The 22,906-nt window shown below is 44.6% G+C and overlaps 1 protein-coding gene across 2 annotated transcripts; it reads left to right on the plus strand.

Annotated features, from left to right (window-relative positions):
• The first annotated feature begins 853 nt into the window (after positions 1-853).
• LOC113150329 (TBC1 domain family member 9B) lies at positions 854-22,656 on the plus strand. Of its 2 annotated transcripts, none has more exons than XM_026342784.2 (23): positions 854-1,429; positions 3,292-3,402; positions 3,478-3,596; positions 3,946-4,177; positions 4,378-4,636; positions 4,833-5,040; positions 5,590-5,787; positions 5,961-6,107; positions 8,243-8,393; positions 8,503-8,717; positions 8,847-8,964; positions 9,573-9,775; positions 10,315-10,397; positions 10,513-10,642; positions 10,768-10,866; positions 10,947-11,015; positions 11,099-11,339; positions 15,168-15,233; positions 16,177-16,245; positions 16,566-16,619; positions 18,116-18,178; positions 20,361-20,458; positions 20,534-22,656. In XM_026342784.2, exons 1-23 carry the CDS (start codon positions 1,312-1,314, stop codon positions 21,134-21,136), a joined length of 3,654 nt encoding a protein of 1,217 aa, XP_026198569.1. In that variant the 5' UTR covers positions 854-1,311; the 3' UTR covers positions 21,137-22,656. The 2 variants fall into 2 exon arrangements, with proteins under 2 accessions (XP_026198569.1, XP_026198570.1); XM_026342785.1 differs by having other exon boundaries at positions 1,312-1,429; positions 18,134-18,178; positions 20,534-21,136.
• Positions 22,657-22,906: the final 250 nt, after the last annotated feature.

Consider the following 22,906-nt stretch of genomic DNA (forward strand, 5'->3'; position numbering starts at 1 on the left):
GCATGAGGTTTGCATATGAGTTCACTGATGTGTCCTCTTTATGTTTCGAGTCAGGGGGTTTCCTGAGGTGGCGGACTGCTCCTTTAAAGTGTATTAAACAGTTTCTGACTAATAATCAGGCCCCGTGACGGGCCCAAGTATATAAACAGCATTATACTATCCATAACCTGATTGATCGATCAATATTATCTCTGAAGTGACCTGATCACGTCCTGGAGGAGTCCTGCAGGATGTTCCTGTCTTTGTCTGTGTCCTTGTTACTTGGTCATGTTGAAAAAGGTGATGATGGTGGAGGTGTGCCTGATGCTTTCAGTTCACTGTGTCTTTACTGCCTCAGTATTAAATGTTATTAAAGTATAATTATTGCCTTTAATGAGTTTGTACTTTGTTTATTGACCTCTCCAATTTAATAACATAAAATTTCAATTTTATTTGTAGAGCGCTTTTTACAATTGACATTGTCACAAAGCAGCTTTACACAACCAAAGAACAGTACATGAACAGTGAATGTGTAAGAATCATAATAATCAGATTGTCCCTGATGAGCAAGCCGAGGGCGACAGTGGCAAGAAAAACTCCCTGAGAAGGCAACAGGAAGAAACCTTGAGAGGAACCAGACTCAACAGGGAACCCATCCTCATATGGGTGATTACATGCTGTGTAGGCAGCAGTCCAGTATAATAGTTAATGTCTTTAAGGTAATGTGGAGTCCAGTTAGTTAATTGCAGGCAGACTTGTTCCATTACTGGACTATTGAGCGTTGAGTCGAGACCTCCAAGAAACAGCTTCCGACGTCTGCCGAGGCCAAGACCGACTTCATAGTAGTGTGTGACCAACTCCAGTCTCCAAACGCATCCCAAAGGGCAGACGGTGGATCCAGGCGACGAGATCTCCAACCAGAAGTTGGGCATCAGGACGAGTCAGACAGGTCCAGAGGGCAGAGGGTGGGATGACATGTAGCTCGACAACATCGTAGACATAGAAATACTGATTTTACAACTTCGGATCAGAGAGAAATCCCCTTTGGACACTGATAATGTTGTAAACGATCTTTTAATGGGAGATAAAGCACGGGTTAAAAAACACAATTCAGTTCCGTTACTTTGCCTCTGTGCGTCTGTGATGTCATGACGCATCGTGCGCCTTCTAACGCGTCACACCCGGAAGTGTTTGTTCAGTGCAGTCATCAGACTAAAAACAACAACAGTAGCAAGTCAGTGTTTCTCTGAATTAGACGGAGCCCAGACGCCGTCCTTTGTCCAGGTCTGAGTCCCGGTGTGTCCGGCGGACGGTGAGCGGCAGCGGGTAGAGATGTGGATCCATCCGGAGGAGGTACTGCTGGCCGGAGCCCTGTGGGTCTCGGAGCGGGCCAACCCGTTCTTTATCCTGCAGAGGAGGCGCGGACACGGCCGCGGAGGAGGACTATCCGGTGAGTGGCGTTACATACGCTCTGGCGACTGATACGGGTCAGCCTGGCTCTGTTAAATACAGTATAACCCTCTACAGTCCACTTTAGCCAACCTGGATCACATGGGTCCTTCAGTCTTCCGGGCCCCCAGGTTTGGGTTCAGATCATGCGCAGCAGCTCCTTTGTCACAATTCAGTATTAAAACTTTAGCAGATGCTTCCAGGCTGTCACACTGTCTTCATCAAAGGGTACCAGTTGTCATAGAGACAGATCTGTTGTAGGTGAGTTCACTGAAGAAGACCAGGTGAACAGCTGAAAGCACAGTAAGTGGAGCTTTAGCTGGGTCAGATTGAAACAGTTTAAGCTGCTGTTGATTTTATTTAGAAATGTCACAAAACCTGCAGCAGCGGATCAAGAAGTCTGGGTCCAGAGACCTGTAACGTTTCCCTTTAAACCTGGAAATAACCAGGAAGTCTAAGTGTTGTGGAGTCTGAACTGAGGATCATCAGTGACAGCAAGCATGTTAACACCCCCCCCCCCCCCCAATCCTCAGTCAGCTGACAGGAAGTTGGTCTCCTAGCGACATCAGCTGATCTGTTTTGAAATGTTTACATCAGACCTGAATATTTAATTATTGTGTGAATACACATTAACTTCCTTTGGACACTATGACACATCACTGTCTGCGAAGATACGTTTCAAGTGTCAACTTACATTTACATTTACATTTAGTCGTTTATCAGACGCTTTTATCCAAAGCAACTTACAATTGAGGAACAAGGCAAACAAACAAAATCTAAGTCAAGGAGAAAAACATCAAAGCAAGTGCTATCAAAAAAAAGTGTTTCTGTTTCAAGAGATGTGAGAACGAAAGGGTAGAAAAGAGTTTTTTTTTTTTTTTTTTTTCCCAAAGGAAGATGATGAAGAGTTCTGTTTTCAGCAGTTTTTTAAATATTAAAGTGAGGTGGCTGAGCGTGCAGAGTTCTGCAGCTCATTCCACCATCGTGGGATCACTGAGCTGAACAGTTTTCCTTGGTGTCGACTGTGTGGTGCTGGTACGACCAGACGACGTTCCCTGGTTGTGCGCAGTGGACGGGACGGGATGTAGACCTGAATGATTGAACTGAGATAAGATGGAGCTGTGGAGTTCCTGATGTTTTGACCAGTCTGTAGAAAGACAGAACTTTGAACTTGATCCTTGCAGCCACAGGAAGCCAATGCAAAGATCTGAAGATCGGTGTGACATGAGATCTTTTTGGTTGATTGAAAATGAGGCGTGCTGCTGCATTTTGGATCATCTGGAGGGGTTTGGTCGTGGATGCTGGTAACCCCATCAGTAGTGCATTGCAGTAGTCAAGACGAGATATGATCAACGCCTGTACAATGAGTCGTGTATTCTGTCAGGTGGGGTCTGATCTTTCTGATGTTGTGGAGGGCATATCTACACGACCTAGAGACTATGGCGATGTGTTCCATGAAGGTCAGTTGGTCATCAATGATGACCCCCAGGTTTCTGGCCATCTTAGCGGGGACAATCGCCGCAGACAATCACCAACTTTAATTTAATTATATGAAATTCAGCGTGGCTCCTACAGAGCAGCCTCTTCTGCTGATCAATCAGTTTTCAGTTAGTTGTCATGTTCAGGCAGTCTGCTGTAGCACCTCTTCCACAGCAGGGTTCAGAAAACCTACTGCTCTGCTACGAGTTACAGATTCTGCCGGTCTCAGAATACGCTGTAACACTAGCAGTAGCTGTAGCCCAACACTTGTCCATCAATTTATCCACAATAACACAATTTCTGACTTTAACATGTTGGACATGTTGACTTGTTCCTGTCTCTGTGGGTCCTGGTTTACATATGTACCGGTCTCTCTTTGTGCAGGTCTCCTGGTTGGGACTCTGGATGTGGTTCTTGACTCCAGTGCTAGAGTAGCTCCGTACAGGATCCTGTTGCAGACTGCAGACTCTCAGATTTACTGGAACATAGCCTGTGGTGAGTAAGGTGCACCTAACTGGACTGTGATTGGATGTCCGGTGTTATTCGTTGACCCTCAGCTGTGTCTTGCAGGCTCATCTAGAAAGGAGATCACAGAGCACTGGGACTGGCTGGAGTCCAACCTGCTGCAGACAATCTCCATCTTCGACAACGATGAAGACGTCACCACCTTTGTCAAAGGCAAAATCTCTGTAAGTTAGCTCCTGTTCTTTCCTCCTCAGGCTGTGGCTGTGTCTGAAATCACTCACTGTTCACTATATAGTGTTTCCATCATTTTCTACTGCTGTCCGAATGTAGAGTTAGAATTCTCATACCCTATATAGTGCACTGAAGGTATCCCACTATGCAACACACGGCATGTACACTACTTTCTGCTATCTATCCCACAATGTACTGCTTATCATTTAATCAAGATAACAGCTCATCTCAATCAACTGCTCATTATTGGGTGGACTAATTAGTGTTCATTTTAGGGAGTAGTGAGTAGTTTTCTTTCTGTGTGTACCTGTACCTGTTGGTGAGCGATGTCACTTCCTGCAGGGTATCATTGCAGAGGAGAATCGAGGGAAGCAGGGAGAGGAGCAGGAGGAGGACTGTGGGAAGTTTCGGGAGGCAGAGCTGAAGATGAGGAGGCTGTTTGGGATGCCTGATGAGGAGAAGCTGGTGAATTATTACTCCTGCAGCTACTGGAAGGGAAGAGTCCCGCGGCAGGGCTGGCTGTACCTTTCTGTCAACCATCTGTGCTTCTACTCGTTCCTGCTGGGCAAGGAGGGTACGATCAACCAATCACAGGCTCAAGTTTAATGATGTCATAATATGCCTCATATTTTTGTTTTTTTCTTTGTTAATGTATGACAAACATTAGTTCTTATTAAATAGAAACTTCTTACCTTGTTTTACCTGAACACACCTCACACAGTAAAATCCTAGAATGTAATGTAGTTCTTCTCATGATTCACCCCCTATCTTCAGTGACATTGGTGGTTCCGTGGACGGAGGTGACCCAGCTGGAGAAGAATGCCACCCTGGTTTTTCCAGAGAGCATTCGTGTCAGTACTCGTCACACCGAACATTTCTTCTCTGTGTTCCTCAACATCAACGACACCTTCAAGCTGATGGAGCAGCTCGCCAATATCGCCATGCGCCAGCTGCTTGACAACGAGGCATTCGCTGCCGACCGCTCGCTGCCCAAACCCTGCAAAACCCTCAAGAACGTCTCTGCACTTAAGAGGTCTCCCTCTGTTCATTAGCTGTGCACCTGATCTGACTGATGTAACCATCAAGGACTGATCTTGTTTGTGAATGTGTACAGAGACAAACTTAAATCTATGATGCTGTTAATGATATTTGTTCAGCTGAACCACCATTTCTGAACGTTTCTGACATTTGACCTGATCAGTTGTTTCCTGTGCGTGTCGTTGCTGCAGGGATCTGGATGCTCGGGCGAAGAATGAGCGGTACCGGACAATGTTCAGACTGACGCAGGATGAGCGTCTGGATGGACACACAGACTGCACACTGTGGACACCGTTTGCTAAGATGCATGTGGTCGGACAGCTGTTTATCTCCAACAACTACATCTGTTTTAACAGCAGAGAAGAAGATCTATGTCAGCTAATCATCCCACTGCGAGAGGTCTGTCCAAAGATCCTTCTGTCAGATGCTGCACAGATAGATAGATAGATTAGGAGGTCTGGGAAAATCCATGATAAATAAAGTCAGTGTATTTACCTGCACTTTAGTAACCTATTACTGTAATTCTAAAGATTTATCCTGAAGGCACACCTCACAGATTTTAGCTGCACAGTAACAGAGCTCCTGGGTTCATTTTATTCTTTTATTCTGCACAGAGAGGACTGAGCTTGAAATACTCAGCAGCAGAAAAACATGAATTCAGACTTTTGCAGCCACATTGTGTTATTGTCACTTTCAGTCTATTTTGTTATAAAACGAATGTGCAGATCTTCAGGCTCTCCACTACACTACTTTGCCAGACTTGTGCTGTCAAAAGCAGTTTAGAAACCTGGTTGCACAGATACATGTCCCTGGTGTCTTTTTCAGGTCTCTCTGATCCAGCAGATTTAAGATGACAGCAAAACCTGACCTAAATATTTTGCGCTTTCTGTTATGAATGAACAGAGATTTTTACCCATGATCTTTTATCTCATGCTCTTTGCTCCTCAGGTGTCTATTGTGGAGAAGGCAGACAGCAGTAGCGTCCTGCCGTGTCCTGTTTCCATCAGCACTAAGAACAAGATGAACTTCCTCTTCGCCAACCTCAAAGACAGAGACTTCTTGGTCCAACGTATCTCTGACTTCCTGCAGCGAACGCCTGACAGCTCGTGGGGCGACACCAGCCCGCTGTCTCTGATTGGTCACTCGGTGTGTCACTTATCTGCTGTGAAATCATTCACTGGAAACAGGACATAGAAAAAATTATTTACTGTCTGTATGTGAAGTTATACTGCCCCATGTGGCTGAGTGGCGTGACTGTTGTCAGATGACATGTCCAGCTCTGCTCGTTTTTACTGTTGGGATTTTTCTTGCGTCCTCAGGCCTCCTCCAGTGTCCCCTCATCCTCTTCTGCAGAATCTGAGTCTGTCCACAGGGGGCGCCATTACCACCCCGGGCTTCCCACAGCCAGCCAGAGTCTACTACGGCTCTATCACCAAAACGCTGCGGAGGACCTGGGACCCAAAGCTGTGAGTTCAAGTCTCCGCAGCTTTACATACAGACCAGTACTTTTGGATACTGAGAACTATTCTTAGAAGTACTGTTCTTCTCCATTGAGACGAATTGCCAGGGACCGGGAAGATTATATTTTTGTGCATGCACCATACAAAACTATTTCAAATTTTCAAACTATATCTCAGGCAGACACTTTTATCCAAAGCGAATTACAAGTGAGGAACAAGGCAAGCAAACAAAATCTAAGTCAAGGAGAGAAACATCAAAGCAAAGTGCCATTAAAGAAGTGTTTCTGTTTAATGAGAGAGAAGAAAGGTTTTTTTTTTTTTTTTGCAAAGGAAGATGATGAAGAGTTCTGTAAAATGAGTTGGGTCGTGTACTCCATCAGGTAGGGTCTGATCTTTCTGATGTTATGGAGGGCATATCTACAGTACATGACCTAGAGACTCTGGCGATGTGTTCCGTGAAGGTCAGTTTGTCATCAATGATGATCCCTAGGTTTCTGGCCGTCTTGGCGGGGACAATCACCGCAGATCCAATGTTGATGTTGATGTTGTGCCGAAGTTCTTGCAGGGAAGACTAGAATTTTAGTCTTGGGAATGTTAAGTTGAAGGTGTCTTTCTCTCATTTACATTTACATTTAGTCATTTAGCAGATGCTTTTATCCAAAGCGACTTACAAGTGAGGAACAAGGCAAGCAAACTAAATCTAAGTCAAGGAGAAACAACATCAAAGCAAAGTGCTATCAAAAAAAGGGTTTCTGTCATCCAGTCAGAGAGACGGGCAGAGATGCAGGAGGAGACAGTAGAGTCATCCGGCGAAAAGGACAGGAAGAGCTGTGTGTCATCTGCATAGGTGATGCAGATGACACACACCAGTGATAGGAAAACACATGTAAATGGATGATAGAGCCTACAGAAGAAGTATAGATGGAAAAAAGAAGAGAAGAGAAGGACCAAGGACTAGGCCCTGCGGTACACCGGGGGAGAGGTTATGAGAGTCGGAATCACGCTACTGCCAACATACCTTGAAGTTTCGTTCAGACAAGTATGACCGAAGCCAGGCTAGAGCTGATCCAGAGATTCCCAAGTCTGAGAGTGCAGTCATAAGGATCTTAGGGTTCACAGTGTCAAAGGCTGCAGATAGGTCTAATAGAATTAAGACAGCGTTTGCAACCGTAGGGATTCCACAACAGTCAGAATTGCCGTTTCTGTGGAGTGACCACTCTTGAAGCCAGACTGATTGACATCGAGGAGGTTGTTCCAGGAAAGAAAGTCAAAGAGTTGACTTTCACTTCACATATTAAGGTCAAGATTTTACAGAGTTATAGAGAGAGAAACCCAACAATCCCCCTTCAGCACCACTGGGCAACTGTGGAGAGTAAAAGTGAGAAATGCCTGACCTTCCAAAATCTAAGATTACGGTGATAATAATTTAAGGATCTGCAGGCCTCTCTCACCTCAGAGGTCAGTTTGCATGACTGGTGAGGTGAAAACCAATGTTAACCCAGAAGAAGTGTTTGACTCTATATGTCACCACTGTGACTGACTGGTGACCTGTCCAGGTGTACCCTGCCTCTTGCCCAATGACACCTGGGCTCCAATTTAATTTATTTGTATAGCACTTTTTACAATTCACATTGTCACAAAGCAGCTTTACACAACCAAAGAAACTATGGAAGTTTACATGAATAGTGAATGTGTATGAATCATAATCAGATTGATGTGAAACACAGACATGAGGGCTCCCTGGGATGTAGAGCAACCAAACACTTCACCATCAACAAACCTGAGTGTCTGAGTCCCGAACACTATTTGGAAGGTTATTCCTTTTTGGAAAATGCTCTGTGAACTGATGAGTCAAAGGTTGATGTATTTGGAGTAATTACACAGCAGTAGCTTAGTTAAAAGGGCAGAATGAGTTATGGTGTCCTTGTACAAGACACTGAGACCCCTTAGTAGTTCCCACATTTACTGTCTAGCAACTGTCCAACAACAGTTCACCAAAGAAGATCAATAAAGTATATCATTATCATTATTATTAAGATTTATAGGGAGGAAGCAGTGAAAGTAAGAATATACTTTGTTGGAGTAAATCCTCTTGGCCCTCTTCTCTCTACTCCTCCTCCTGACTTCCTCTTCTCCTACAGATGAAGGAGAAGATGAAGGAAGAGGCATGGAAGATACATTTCTCTGAGTTTGGTCGAGGTGTCTGCATGTACCGGACCGCCAGAACTAGAGAACTTGTCCTTAGTGGGATTCCAGAGCGCCTGAGAGGGGAGCTGTGGCTGCTGTTCTCTGGTCAGTATATACCTGTTCATTCATCCACACATTAATTCACCTGGGAGAAGAGCTGGACTGTGTTTGTTCCTTTATTCATTTTATGTACTGTATTTACCTGTCCATCCAGGTGCCCAGAATGAGATGGCATCCCACCCAGGTTACTATGGCGACCTGGTGGAGCAGGCCATGGGGCTGTGTTCGTTAGCTACAGAGGAGATAGAGCGTGACCTCCATCGCTCAATGCCTGAACATCGAGCATTTCAGAATGAGACGGGCATTGCCGCACTGCGCCGCGTCCTCACTGCCTACGCCCACCGCAACCCTGGCATCGGATACTGCCAGGTAAATAAAAACAAGTAGCATACAACATAATAACATAACAAATCATTTTATAATATAAATTATTTCAGTGTAATTAAATGAAACCCGGGCACTGATAAATAATAAACCGACACTTTCCCCTGCCTCCAGGCGATGAACATCGTCACCTCTGTCCTTCTGCTCTACTGTACAGAGCAAGAAGCCTTCTGGCTGTTGGTGGCACTTTGTGAGCGGATGCTGCCCGACTACTACAACACCAGAGTCGTAGGTCAGTGACGAGACCAGAGTGACGAGATCAGACATAGGTCAGTGACAAGGTTGGAGTGATGAGAGCGGAGTGACAAGACCAGACGTAGGTTATTGATGAGATTGGAGTTGTAGGGCAGTGACGAGACCTGAGTCGTGGGTCAGTGATGACACCAGAGTGACAAGATCAAACATAGGTTAGTGACGAGGTCAGAGTGATGAGAATGGAGTTGTAGGTCAGTGACGAGACCGGAGCCACAAGACCGGAGTCTTAGGTCAGTGACGAGACCGGAGTGACAAGACTGAAGTCGTAGTTCAGTGACGAGAAAAGAGTGACGAGACCAAAGTCGTAGGTCAGTGACGAGATTGGAGTCGTAGGTCATTATTATGATGGGACTAGAGTGAGACACTGGATGTAGGTCAGTGACTAAACAGGAGTCAGAGGTCAGTGACGAGAACAGAGTGATGAGACCGGAGTCGTAGGTCAGTGATGAGACTAGAGTGAGAGACTGGACATAGGTCAGTGACAAGATCGGAGTCGTAGGTCAATGACAAGACCGGAGTGACGAGACCGGAGTCGTACATCACAGTATGCTTTGTCCTGGTCTAATGCGGTTTCTGCACCAGCAGGAGCTTTGGTGGATCAGGGAGTGTTTGAAGAGCTGACCCGGGCCTTTCTACCCCTGCTGTATGAACACATGCAGGAGTTGGGAGTCATTTCCACCATCAGCCTGTCCTGGTTCCTGACCCTCTTTTTGTCTGTGATGCCCTTCGACAGTGCCGTCTTGCTGGTTGACTGCTTTTTCTATGAGGGCATCAAGGTCATCTTCCAGGTACTGAGCCACCCTTTACTGACTGTTTACTAAACCTTTATTGGTACTGTTCACTACCAAACTCACACTCATGGCAGGTGGGTCAACATTTACATTTACATTTAGTCATTTATCAGACGCTTTTATCCAAAGCAACTTACAAGTGAGGAACAAGGCAAAAAAATCGAAGTCAGAGAGAAAAACATCAAAGCAAAGTGCTGTTAAAGAAGAGTTTCTGTTTCATGAGATGCAAGTAAAAGAGAGCAGAAAGGTGCGGAAGAGTTCTGTTTTCAGCAGTTTTTTATATATTGAAAGCGAGGTCGCTGAGAGGGCTCATTAAGTGAGTTTGACAGCTCATTCCACCATCTTGGGATCACTGAGCTGAAGAGTTTTCCTTGGTGTCTACTGTGTGGTGCTTGCACCACCAGACGTCGTTCACTGGCCGAGGGGTTGTAGACCAAAATGATTGTTTGATGTGTCAAAAAGTAACGAACAACAAAGACACAAACGAACTGTGTGCGCCAGTTATCTCAACATCCTGTCTCTAAATCTACCTGCAGGTGGCGCTGGCTGTCCTCCACGATAACATGGATGCCCTGCTGTCCTGCAACGATGAGGGAGAAGCCATGACCATCCTGGGCAGGTAGGAGTTGGACTGGTCTCCAGTCTGGGCAGGCAGGGCTTAGACTCCGGTACTAACAAGCTGACCATGTGTGGTACTGCAGCTGAGATTATATCTATTATATTTGTGTGTTCAGGTACCTTGATAATGTTGTGAATAAACAGACGGTTACCCCCCCCATCCCTCACCTTCACGCCCTGCTGACAAGCGGAGATGAGCCCCCACGTGAAATCGACATTTTCGACCTCATCAAGTCGTCCTATGAGGTCAGTGCGATGACACATCATGATGTGATCACAATCACTGTCTATAACGTCAGCGTCTCAGTCTAATTCCTGCTGCACGTCTCATGGTGATTTTTTGAACTAATTTCAGTTTCTTCTCTAATCAGAAGTTCGGCAGCCTTCGCTCTGACGTTATCGAGCAGATGAGGTTCAAACAAAGGTTAAAGGTCATCCAGTCGCTGGAGGATACTGCCAAGAGGAGCGTGGTGGGTGCTGTTAGTGTGCTGTAAGCTAACACTAACATCCTGCCGCAGACAGGTGTTTACAGGTGTGCTTGTTTCTGCAGGTGAGGGCAATGATGACGGAGTCTGCCTTCAGTATCGAGGAGCTGGAGGAGCTGTACTGTCTCTTTAAGGTCAGAAACACACAGATGTCTTGGAAAACACTCTTTCTTTAAGAATCTGACACAAACTGAATCTGTCTGTTTCTGACCTTCAGTCCAAACACATGACAAGCTGCTACTGGGGCTCCAGCAGCTCGGCGGCTGAGCGTCACGACCCCAGCCTGCCGTACTTGGAGCAGTACCGCATCGACCCTGTCCAGTTCACCCAGCTCTTCACTGCACTCGCCCCCTGGGTCTGTGGGGGCCACACCCCCTCTTTGTCCACCCGGCTCTTTAGACTCCTGGACCAGAATCAAGATGGACTGGTCAACTTCAAGGAGTTCATCACTGGACTCAGTGAGTCCATATCTGAGTGTACACAGACACACAGACGCACAACCAGTCTGTTCACAGACACCAACCAGACTATACACACACACACAGACACACAACCAGACTTTACACAGACACACAGACACACAACCAGACTGTTCACAGACACACACAACCAGACTTTATACAGACACACAGACACACAACCAGACTGTTCACAGACACACACAACCAGACTTTACACACACACACACGCAGACACAAAACCACCAGACTTTACACAGACACAAACCAGACTGTACACAGACACACAACCAGACTTTACACACACACACAACCAGACTTTACACACACACACAACCAGACTTTACACACACACACACACAGACACACAACCAGACTTTACACACACACACACACACACACACACACACACAGACTGTTCACAGACACACAACAAGATTTTACACAGAAACACAACCAGATTTTACACAGACACACAACCAGACTTTACACAGACACACACACACACACACACAGACTGTTCACAGACACACAACAAGTTTTTACACACACACACACACAACCACACAACCAGACTTTACACAGACACACAACCAGACTGTTCACAGACAGACAACCAGACTTTACACACACACACACACAACCAGACTTTACACACACACACACAGACACACAACCAGACTTTACACAGACACACAACCAGACTTTACACACACACACAGACACACAACCAGACTTTACACACACACACAGACACACAACCAGACTTAACACACTCAGACACACAACCAGACTTTACACAGACACACAACCAGACTTTACACACACACACACAGACACACAACCAGACTTTACACACGCAGACACAACCAGACTTTACACACACACACACAGACACACAACCAGACTGTTCACAGACACATAACAAGACTTTACACACACACACACACACACACACAACCAGACTTTACACACACACACACAGACACACAACCAGACTTTACACACGCAGACACAACCAGACTTTACACACACACACACACACACAGACACACAACCAGACTTTACACAGACACACAACCAGACTTTACACAGACACACAACCAGACTTTACACAGACACACAACCAGACTTTACACACACACACAACCAGACTTTACACAGAAACACAACCAGACTTAACACACTCAGACACACAACCAGACTTTACACAGACACACAACCAGACTTTACACACAGACACAACCAGACTTTACACACACACACACAGACACACAACCAGACTTTACACACGCAGACACAACCAGACTTTACACACACACACACAGACACACAACCAGACTGTTCACAGACACATAACAAGACTTTATACACACACACACACAACCAGACTTTACACACACACACACAGACACACAACCAGACTTTACACACGCAGACACAACCAGACTTTACACACACACACACACACAGACACACAACCAGACTTTACACAGACACACAACCAGACTTTACACAGACACACAACCAGACTTTACACAGACACACAACCAGACTTTACACACACACACAACCAGACTTTACACAGAAACACAACCAGACTTAACACACTCAGACACACAACCAGACTTTACACAGAAACACAACCAGACTTAACACACTCAGACACACAACCAGACTTTACACAGACGCACAACCAGACTGTACACAGACACACAACCAGACTTAACACACACAACCAGACTTAACACACACAACCAGATTTTACACACACACACACAACCAGACTTTACACACACACACAACCAGACTTTACACACACACACAGACACACAACCAGACTTTACACACGCAGACACAACCAGACTTTACACACACACACACACACACACACACACACACACACACACACACACACACACAGACACACAACCAGACTGTTCACAGACACATAACAAGACTTTATACACACACACAACCAGACTTTACACACACACACACAGACACACAACCAGACTTTACACACGCAGACACAACCAGACTTTACACACACACACACAGACACACAACCAGACTTTACACAGAAACACAACCAGACTTAACACACTCAGACACACAACCAGACTTTACACACACACACACACAGACACATAACCAGACTTTACACACGCAGACACAACCAGACTTTACACACACACACACACACACACACACACACACACACAGACACACAACCAGACTTTACACAGAAACACAACCAGACTTAACACACTCAGACACACAACCAGACTTTACACACACACACACACAGACACACAACCAGACTTTACACACGCAGACACAACCAGACTTTACACACACACACACACACACAGACACACAACCAGACTGTTCACAGACACATAACACGACTTTATACACACACACACACAACCAAACTTTACACACACACACACACAGAGACACACAACCAGACTTTACACACGCAGACACAACCAGACTTTACACACACACACACACACACACACACACACACACACACACACACACAGAGACACACAACCAGACTTTACACACACACACAACCAGACTTTACACACACACACAACCAGACTTTACACAGACACACAACCAGACTTTACACACACACACACACACACACACACACACACACAGACACACAACCAGACTTTACACAGACACACAACCAGACTTTACACAGACACACAACCAGACTTTACACACACACACAACCAGACTTTACACAGACACACAACCAAACTTTACACACACACACACACACACACACACACACACACACACAGACACACAACCAGACTTTACACAGACACACAACCAGACTTTACACACACACACAACCAGACTTTACACACACACACAACCAGACTTTACACACACACACACAACCAGACTTTACACACACACACACACACACACACAGACACACAACCAGACTTTACACAGAAACACAACCAGACTTAACACACACAGACACACAACCAGACTTTACACAGACACACAACCAGACTTTACACACACACACACACACACACACACACACACACACAGACTGTTCACAGACACACAACAAGATTTTACACACACACACACACACACACACACACACACACACACACACACACACACACACAGACTGTTCACAGACACACAACCAGACTTTACACACACACACACACAACCAGACTTTACACACACACACACACAGACACACAACCAGACTTTACACAGACACACAACCAGACTTTACCCACACACACAGACACACAACTAGACTTTACACAGACACACAACCAGACTGTTCACAGACACATAACAAGACTTTATACACACACGCAGACACAAAATCACACAACCAGACTTAACACACACACATACACAACCAGACTTTACATACACACACAACCAGTCTGTGCACAGACAAATAACAAGACTTTATACACACACGCAGACACAAAATCACACAACCAGACTTTACACACACACACAACCAGTCTGTTCACAGACACGCAGACACACAACCAGACTGTTCACAGACACACAACAAGACTTTACACACACACACACACAACCGAACTGTTCACAGACACGCAGACACACAACCAGACTGTTCAGACACACAACAAGACTTTACACACACACACACAACCAGACTGGTCACAAACACACAACCAGACTGTTCACAGACACACAGACACACAGGACCAGAGTCTACAATTCCATGTTTGTTATAAATTTGTGAGAATATAGCCTCTTCACTGTGTGTTTTGTTTGTCTGCGTGTCTGCAGGTGGGATGTATCATGGTGACATGACGGAAAAACTTAAGCTGTTGTACAAGCTCCACCTCCCCCCAGGTAACAGCTCACCTGGTCTGCTCCCTCTGACCTGAACCCCTCACTGTGTGTGTATTTGTTGAATAACTAATGACCAGCTCTAAAGAAAGAACTGCTGTCTTGGGGAGGCTGTGTTGAAAATGCCTCTCTCTCATCTAAGCAGAGATGTGAAATGAGACTGTGGGGTCATCCAGTGGAAAGGACAGGAAGAGCTGTGTTTGGTCAGCATAGCAATGATAGGAAAAGCCATGCGACTGGATGATGGAAGCTAGGGATGTAGTATAGATGGAAAAATATAGAGGACCAAGAATGGAGCCATGCGGCATGTCAGTGGAGAGGCAGTGAGAGTTAAAAACCTGCTCCTGCCAAGATCCCTTCCTGTGGACTGACCACCCTTGAAGACCAGACTAGTTGAGATCAAGGAGGTCGTTCCTAAAAAGCAAGTCAGTCAGTTGATTGAAGACTGCCCATCAAGGGTTTTGGCCAGGAATAGAAGAAGAGAGACACTTAATTTAAAAACGAGGCACTGTCGCTCCGTGTACTGATCTCTTCTTTCATCCTGCTGCTCCTCTGCTGATAGAAGTAGAGTGGTGACTGTCTGTAGCCTTTGTCTTGAACGTGATCTCTAGAAAAAAAAGCTGATTAGAAACCTGGTGACACATTTACATGGCAGAGTGATCAGAATTCTCTGGGAGAAATCCACCTGGAGAAATCAGGTTTCTCTAATCCACTAATCTGATCACAATAACCAGGTTTCCCGTTTACATGACACCGCTTAGTGGAGAAAGCCAACTGTAAACAGGTCAATTAAGTGCAGGTAAACACACTGAGTGTCTGTATGGCCTGAGAAACAAAATCCTGCGCAAAATAGTCCTCTGTTTACCAAGACACCTCATGCGAGACAGTTGTTTTACTGCAGACCTGTCTATGAACACGATGTCTGTTTGTGTTGTCTGTTTCTCAGCTCTGTGTCCCGAGGAGGCAGAATCTGCACTGGAGGCGACACACTTCTTCACAGAGGATGAACCACAAGGTGAAATACAGCAAATTCCATACTTACCTCAGTATTTCTACCACTGCAATACTCTTAGTCCGCCTGTGCCCATACTACAGCCGCGAACTGTCTACAGCCGTCATTTTCTGCTTCACCACATTAGATTTATTTTGCACACTTCACTGACTGCGACCACCAGTGTTAATGTTAATGTGTTATGGTTTATAAAGATGTTCTGTAGATATAAACTGCTTGATTTGCATGAAGAAACTTTAAATTAACAAATCTAACTGTTGCTTGTCAAACTAGTTCTTCTTCTTCTTTGCTTTTCTTGGTCTTCATGTGATGTTTCCCTCCAGAACCTTCTTTCCTGTCTGATCTGGACATATTGGGGCAGCAGGAAGTGATATCAGGTTTGTGTTTGTGTGTTTGAGGAAACCTGCTGTTGCTCAGCTGGACAGGATGCTTCTCTGGCCCTGCCAATAACCAGTGATGTCACAGCAGGTGTTCTCCCCTGGCCTATGCTGCAGCAGCTCTTTAGAGACACAGTAACTGGTTTCTAACTGGATTACAGTAGTGAGTCTGGTTTGTTCTGGTAAAGTCTTCACTGTAGTTGACATTGAAGTTACTGTACCATCACCAGCTTTAACCAGCCCCACAGGACAGAAGCTCAGCATGGTCAGTGTCCACACTGTCCTATAACAAGTTGGTCACATGAAAATGGAAAAAAAACATCTTTTCATGGACAGTATTTGAAAATGAGGAGACTGTAAATAAAAATTAAAACAACTGTGAAAACATTTTATTTTGTCCATGTCCATGTTTATGGGGACCCAACAGGAAGTCACCCAGCTCTGTACTTGTGAGCATGCTCATTGGCCCTAGAAATATTTAACAGTGCACAACATCTAGGCAGTTTTAGAGGCCACAGTCCAGAAAGAAAGAAGTTTTAAGTATGCAGTACTGAGCAACCTTCATGGGATTAGATTGAATGGCATCATATAATTCTGTATACAGGTCTCCTTTATACGCCTGTGTCCTGGAACCAGGTCTCGGGAGGTTGCAAGTGAGTGAATGATCCTCAGGTCTACATCTGTGAGGCTCAGGGTTCAGTTTGGCATATGCTGTGACCTCACCACTTGAGGTGGTGAGAGTTTACAGAAGGTTCCGTGGCTCCTCTTACTTCAGGGTTAACCTGTAGAATGTCACCTCTCTGGGGGAAGGAGCCACAGTTGGTGAAGCAGTACCAACTACGGATAGCAATTCAATTCAATTTTATTTGTAGAGCGCTTTTTACAATTGACATTGTCACAAAGCAGCTTTACACAACCAAAGAACAGTACATGAACAGTGAATGTGTATGAAGGGCGACGGTGGCAAGGAAAGACTCCCTGAGAAGGCAACAGGAAGAAACCTTGAGAGGAACCAGACTCAACAGAGAACCCATCCTCTTATGGGTGATTACATGCTATGTGTTAGGCAGCAGGCAGTCCAATATAATAGTTAATGTCTATATAAGATAGCAGCAAAGCTCCTCAGCCAGACTGAGTCCTGGGGCGCCACAGGTGTGTGGCGAGGTAGTTGAAAGGAAGACTGTGATCCCTGGAACCTCTAGGGGACTGAGGAGGAATGTATGGACTGCCATAGTTTGCTGTGGCCATGACTGGACTAGAATTGGTGAGAAAATTTAGTTCTAACAAGTCTGAGTAGCCACTGCTTCTAGGTTCAGGTGTGTTACCTGTGATGTGACATTACTGATTGGGGCATCGTCAGAGACGCAAGTGCTGTAATTTAGAGGCTGAAGAGCAAGAAAGGTCCTGATCAGTGATTGAATCTGATGTCTGTCCCTTTGTGTCTGTTAACACAAACTGTTTAAACACATCATTGCTCTGGTTACTGTTGATGACAGCTTCCTGTCTACCAGCAGGTGAGGAGGGAAAGGATGGAGGTGGAGACAGTGCAGAAAAGAAAGGTAAATACTCCCCACCCACCTCCTACACTTCCTGACACTGTACTGATCTACTTGTGTTATGCAGTTAAAATGTTTAACAATGTTAAATCTGTACTCTGTGTTCAGCAGTTTTTTGTTTTAAACTGTAGTAGTACTCACTAGTACTCACAGTACTCACTGGCTGCGGTGAGAAATAGAAAAGAAGAAAAGCAAAAGTAACTGGCCTCCCATTCTACATCTGGAAACTCTAGGAACCACAAGCAAACCTACAGCCTGAGAACGGAGAGTTCTGCTGGGAAAATATGAAACTATGAGTTCTTTAAGATAAGATGGAGCCTGATTATTTAGTGCTTTATATGTGCGTTGTGTGTAATCATGTGTATGTAAAATCATTTTCAGTATAGACAGGTCATTTGTATAATAGCCATCTGTAGACTAGTTATAGTGGCTTGCAAAAGTATTCATACCCCTTGAAGTTTTCCACATTTTCTTACATTATGACCACAAACATAAATATATTTTATTGGAATGTTATGTGAAAGACCAACACAAAATGGCATACAATTGTGAAGTAGAAAGAAAGTTATACATGAGTTTATTTTTTTACAAATAAAAAACTGAAAAGTGCAGTGTGCAAAAGTATTCAACCCCCCTGAGTCAATACTTTTTGGAACCCCCTTTTGCTACAATTACAGCTGCAAGTCTTTTGGGGTATGTCTCCACCAGCTTTGCACATCTAGAGACTGAAATCTTTGCCCATTCTTCCTTGCAAAACAATTCAAGCTGAGTCAGAAAGCATTTGTGAACTGCAGTTTTCAGATCTTGCCACAGATTCTCAGTTGGATTTAGGTCTGGACTTTTACTGGGCCATTCCAACACATGAATATGTTTCATTTTAAACCATTCCATTGGAGCCTTGGCTTTATGTTTAGGGTCGTTGTCCTGTTGGAAGGTGAATCTCCGTCCCAGTCTCAAGTGTTTTGCAGACTCCAACATCCAACAGGTTTTCCTCCAAGATTGCCCTGTATTTGGCTCCATCCATCTTCCCATCAACTCTGACCAGCTTCCCTGTCCCTGCTGAAGAGAAGCAGCCCCAGAGCATGATGCTGCCACCACCATGTTTGACAGTGGGTATGGTGAGTTCAGAATGATGTGCAGTGTTACGTTTTCGTCACACATAGTGTTTTGCATTTAGGCCAAGTTCAATTTTGGTCTCATCTGACCAGAGCACCTTCTTCCACACATTTGCTGGGTCACTCACATGGCTTCTGGCAGACTGCAAACAGGACTTCTTGTGGTTTTCTTTTAACAATGGCTTTGTTCTTGCCACTCTTCCATAAAGCCCAGATTTGTGCAGTGCACGTCTGATAGTTGTCCTATGGACAGATTCCCCCACCTGAGCTGTAGATCTCTGCAGTTCATCCAGAGTCACCATGGGCCTCTTGGCTGCATCTCTGACCAGTGCTCTCCTCGTTCGGCCTGTTAGTTTAGGTGGACGACCATGTCTCGGTAGGTTTGCAGTTGTGCCATACTCTTTCTATTTGCAGATGATGGACTGAACAGTGGTCCGTGAGATGTTCAAAGCTTGGGAAATGTTTTTATAGCCTAACCCTGCTTTAAATTTCTCCACAACTTTATCCCTGACCTGTCTGGTGTCTTCCTTGGACTTCATGATGCTGTTTGCTCCCCAATATTCTCTTAACGAACCATAGAGGCTGTATTTGAAGTGAGATTAAATTACACACAGGTGGACTCTATTCAGTCATTAGGTCAACATTCAGTCAGTCAGCAGCCATCAGGCAACTTCTGCAGGCAATTGAATGCACTCAGAGAAAAGGGGGCTGAATACTTTTGCACACTACACTTTTCAGTTTTTTATTTAAAAAAAAAAAGAACTCATGTATAATTTTCTTTCTACTTCACAATTGTATGCCACTTTGTGTTGGTCTTTCACATAACATTCTAATAAAATATATTTGTTTGTGGTCATAACGTGAGAAAATGTGGAAAAGTTCAAGGGGTATGAATACTTTTGCAAGCCACTGTACCTGTGGACTAGTAATGTGTTTTCTTTAAACCGGTTGTCTGTAAACTCATTATCTTCAGACTAATTATTGGTATCAACAAGGTTGTCAGAACTCTTTCTAGATAACCCAGTTACCCATGAATTCCACCTTTTGACCTTTGACGTGTGCTTTTTCAGAGGAGAAGGTGAAGGACTATAGGTACTACCTGAGGATGTGGGCCAAAGAGAAAGAGCTCAAGAGAGAGACGATCAAAGACCTGCCGAGAATGAACCAGGTAAGGCCTAGGTGAGGTTTTAATTCTAATGTCTTTGTCAGGTGTGATGAATTTAATGCATGGGTCTGTGTGCAGGAACAGTTCATTGAGTTTTGTAAGACTCTGTACAACATGTTCAGCGAGGAGCCTCTGGAGCAGGAGCTGTACCACTCCATCGCCACCGTGGCCAGCCTGCTGCTGCGCATCGGGGAGGTCGGCAAGAAGTTCAACAACGGCAGCAAGAAGTCAGAGTCAATTGATGCTCAGGCCCTGCCCCTTGACCCTCAGGGGGAGGAGGGACCTAGTGAGGAGGGGTCAGCGGACGCTCAGGTATGCCGAGCTCTGGCCGACGCCCAGCTAGAACCAGCAGCTTTGCAAACGTCTGATGAGGAAATTAGAGATGACACATCAGCGTCGTCATACTCAGTGGTGAGCTCCGGCTCGCTGCAGTGCGAGGACATTGCCGATGACACCGTGCTGATTGGGGGCGGGCTCAGGCAGGGTAGCACACTGGATGCTGATTGGTCGATCACCTTTGAACAGGTGCTGGCATCACTGCTGACGGAGCCACCACTCGTTGACTATTTTGAGAAGAAGAGGGACATCCAGAGCAAGATGGCCGCCTGCAAGGCCCAACGGGCGGTGGAGCGTCAGATAAGCTCCGCCTCCGACCATGAAATCACCCAGCACTCTGTCTGACTCACTTACCTGCTCATCTGATTTGCTTGTGACCTCCAATTACTTATTAACACTCGTCTTTATGTGTAGACTCTGTGTTTAGGTGAGACATTCATGTAAAATCGGAGGTGTCAGCTCCTGACTGGAGCACCCCTGATGATGTCACTCTGAGTGACCTGTTTCAACAGCAGACAGACTCTTATTGGCTGGTAAGTCCTACAGAGACAGAAAACATATATTTGTAATTATTCAGGTATGACCTCACCAACTCACCTGGGAAAGCACAGACTCAGCTGAGAAGACAGCAGTGATGTGAAAACAGTTTGTCCCTTTAACAGATTGAATCAGTGATATAAACCGATCATTTCAGATATCAAGTAATCATTGATCATGGCCCTCCAATCACACAGCATTAACTCATAATGTCATCATGATGTCAAGCCACCAGCTGTTCACAGGTGTTGGTACGTACTTCCTGTAGGTATTTTACATTAAAGGCATTCCAGAGGAAGCACGTCATTCCTGGTTTGATCTATTCATATGTGTTGATGGATAAAGTCAGTGACTAATAAATCTGGTTTATTAATTAATTAATTAAATCTGGTGTCTGCAGCATCCACAGACCCTAACGAGCAAGCAGGTACAATAGGTAAAACAGGGAAAACTGCTATAATAGCTACAGGAAAATCCAAAAAGCATGTTTTCACGTTTTTCTCAGAACCCAGATCCCAAAAACATTTACGGGCTCTTTCGGCACAGTTTTAATATTGGTTCCCTAACGGGCCAGAGTGCTGCCAGATCTGTTAGATTATTAATAAATCTTCATCCATTTTCAGACTGTGCTGATAAAATACAGCAGTCTGATCCACTTTAAAATCTAGAAAATGGTTTTAAATCACAGTAGCTCAGGAGTGGTTGTGGGGGGAAAAAATTGTCCACATATGCGCAGAACAGGATTTATCTTAATAAAAATGTTATTGTGTTTCTGACACAAACAAATTGCTGCTTTTGAAACAATATAAACTAGATTTGAAAACAGGAAACCAGATTTAACTCAAGACAATTAAATAATTAAAATAAACTGTAAGTCTTTAACCACCAGAAATATTCTGACTGAACTGGAAATGTTTCTTGTTAATTTTTAGAAAATAAAAGTTTAAGGACTCAGTTGCATAAAACTCACTGAAAGATAAACTAAACAGTTATTTAGAGGAAATAAAACAAACTTGTTAAATGTTTTAGTCTGTCTCAGTACAGATATATTAAGTGTATATTAATAAAATTGTGTATTACTGATAAAACTCGTATAGCTCTTTTCACCTGCAGATTTTAACGTCACAGAAGCCTTGTTTGTTTCTTTGATGACATCACTACTGTTTACTTCCTGTGGAACGACTATGTCCTCAGTGGATGTTTCAGTGATTTTATTTTCCTCTCTGATGTCATCTCTGTATTTATTCGCTTATCTGCTTTTAAATCATTGTAATGATCAGTTATTGATCTGTATCTGTTGGTCTAATAAATACTGAAGGAAATCAGTATTATTTCTTTAGCCTTTTTTAGAGGGGGTATATGTGGTTTCTGAAGTCTGACAGCTAAAAATGTCATTGTGTCATTAAGTACATAAGATATTAAGAAAGGTAAAATAGAAAACAGTGTGTGTCTGTGGGAACCAGCTCAGTTCTGTTCAGTTCAGTTTTGTGGAGTAGGAACAACATGGATGGTCCATGTTTTCCTCTGAGCCAGGAGGAGGCTGCAGTTTCTCCTTCGGCCTACAGGTGGCTGTCTCAC

Source organism: Anabas testudineus, chromosome 9 (assembly GCF_900324465.2).
Source record: "Anabas testudineus chromosome 9, fAnaTes1.2, whole genome shotgun sequence".
Lineage (NCBI taxonomy): Eukaryota > Metazoa > Chordata > Actinopteri > Anabantiformes > Anabantidae > Anabas > Anabas testudineus.

Excerpts from the sequence above, each read along its gene's own strand:
- LOC113150329 (XM_026342784.2), top strand. The coding sequence starts at position 1,312 with ATGTGGATCCATCCGGAGGAGGTACTGCTGGCCGGAGCCCTGTGGGTC. Across the intron at positions 3,597-3,945 it reads TTGTCAAAGGCAAAATCTCT|GGTATCATTGCAGAGGAGAA; the intron begins GTAAGTTAGCTC and ends CACTTCCTGCAG. Across the intron at positions 11,016-11,098 it reads AGCTGTACTGTCTCTTTAAG|TCCAAACACATGACAAGCTG; the intron begins GTCAGAAACACA and ends TCTGACCTTCAG.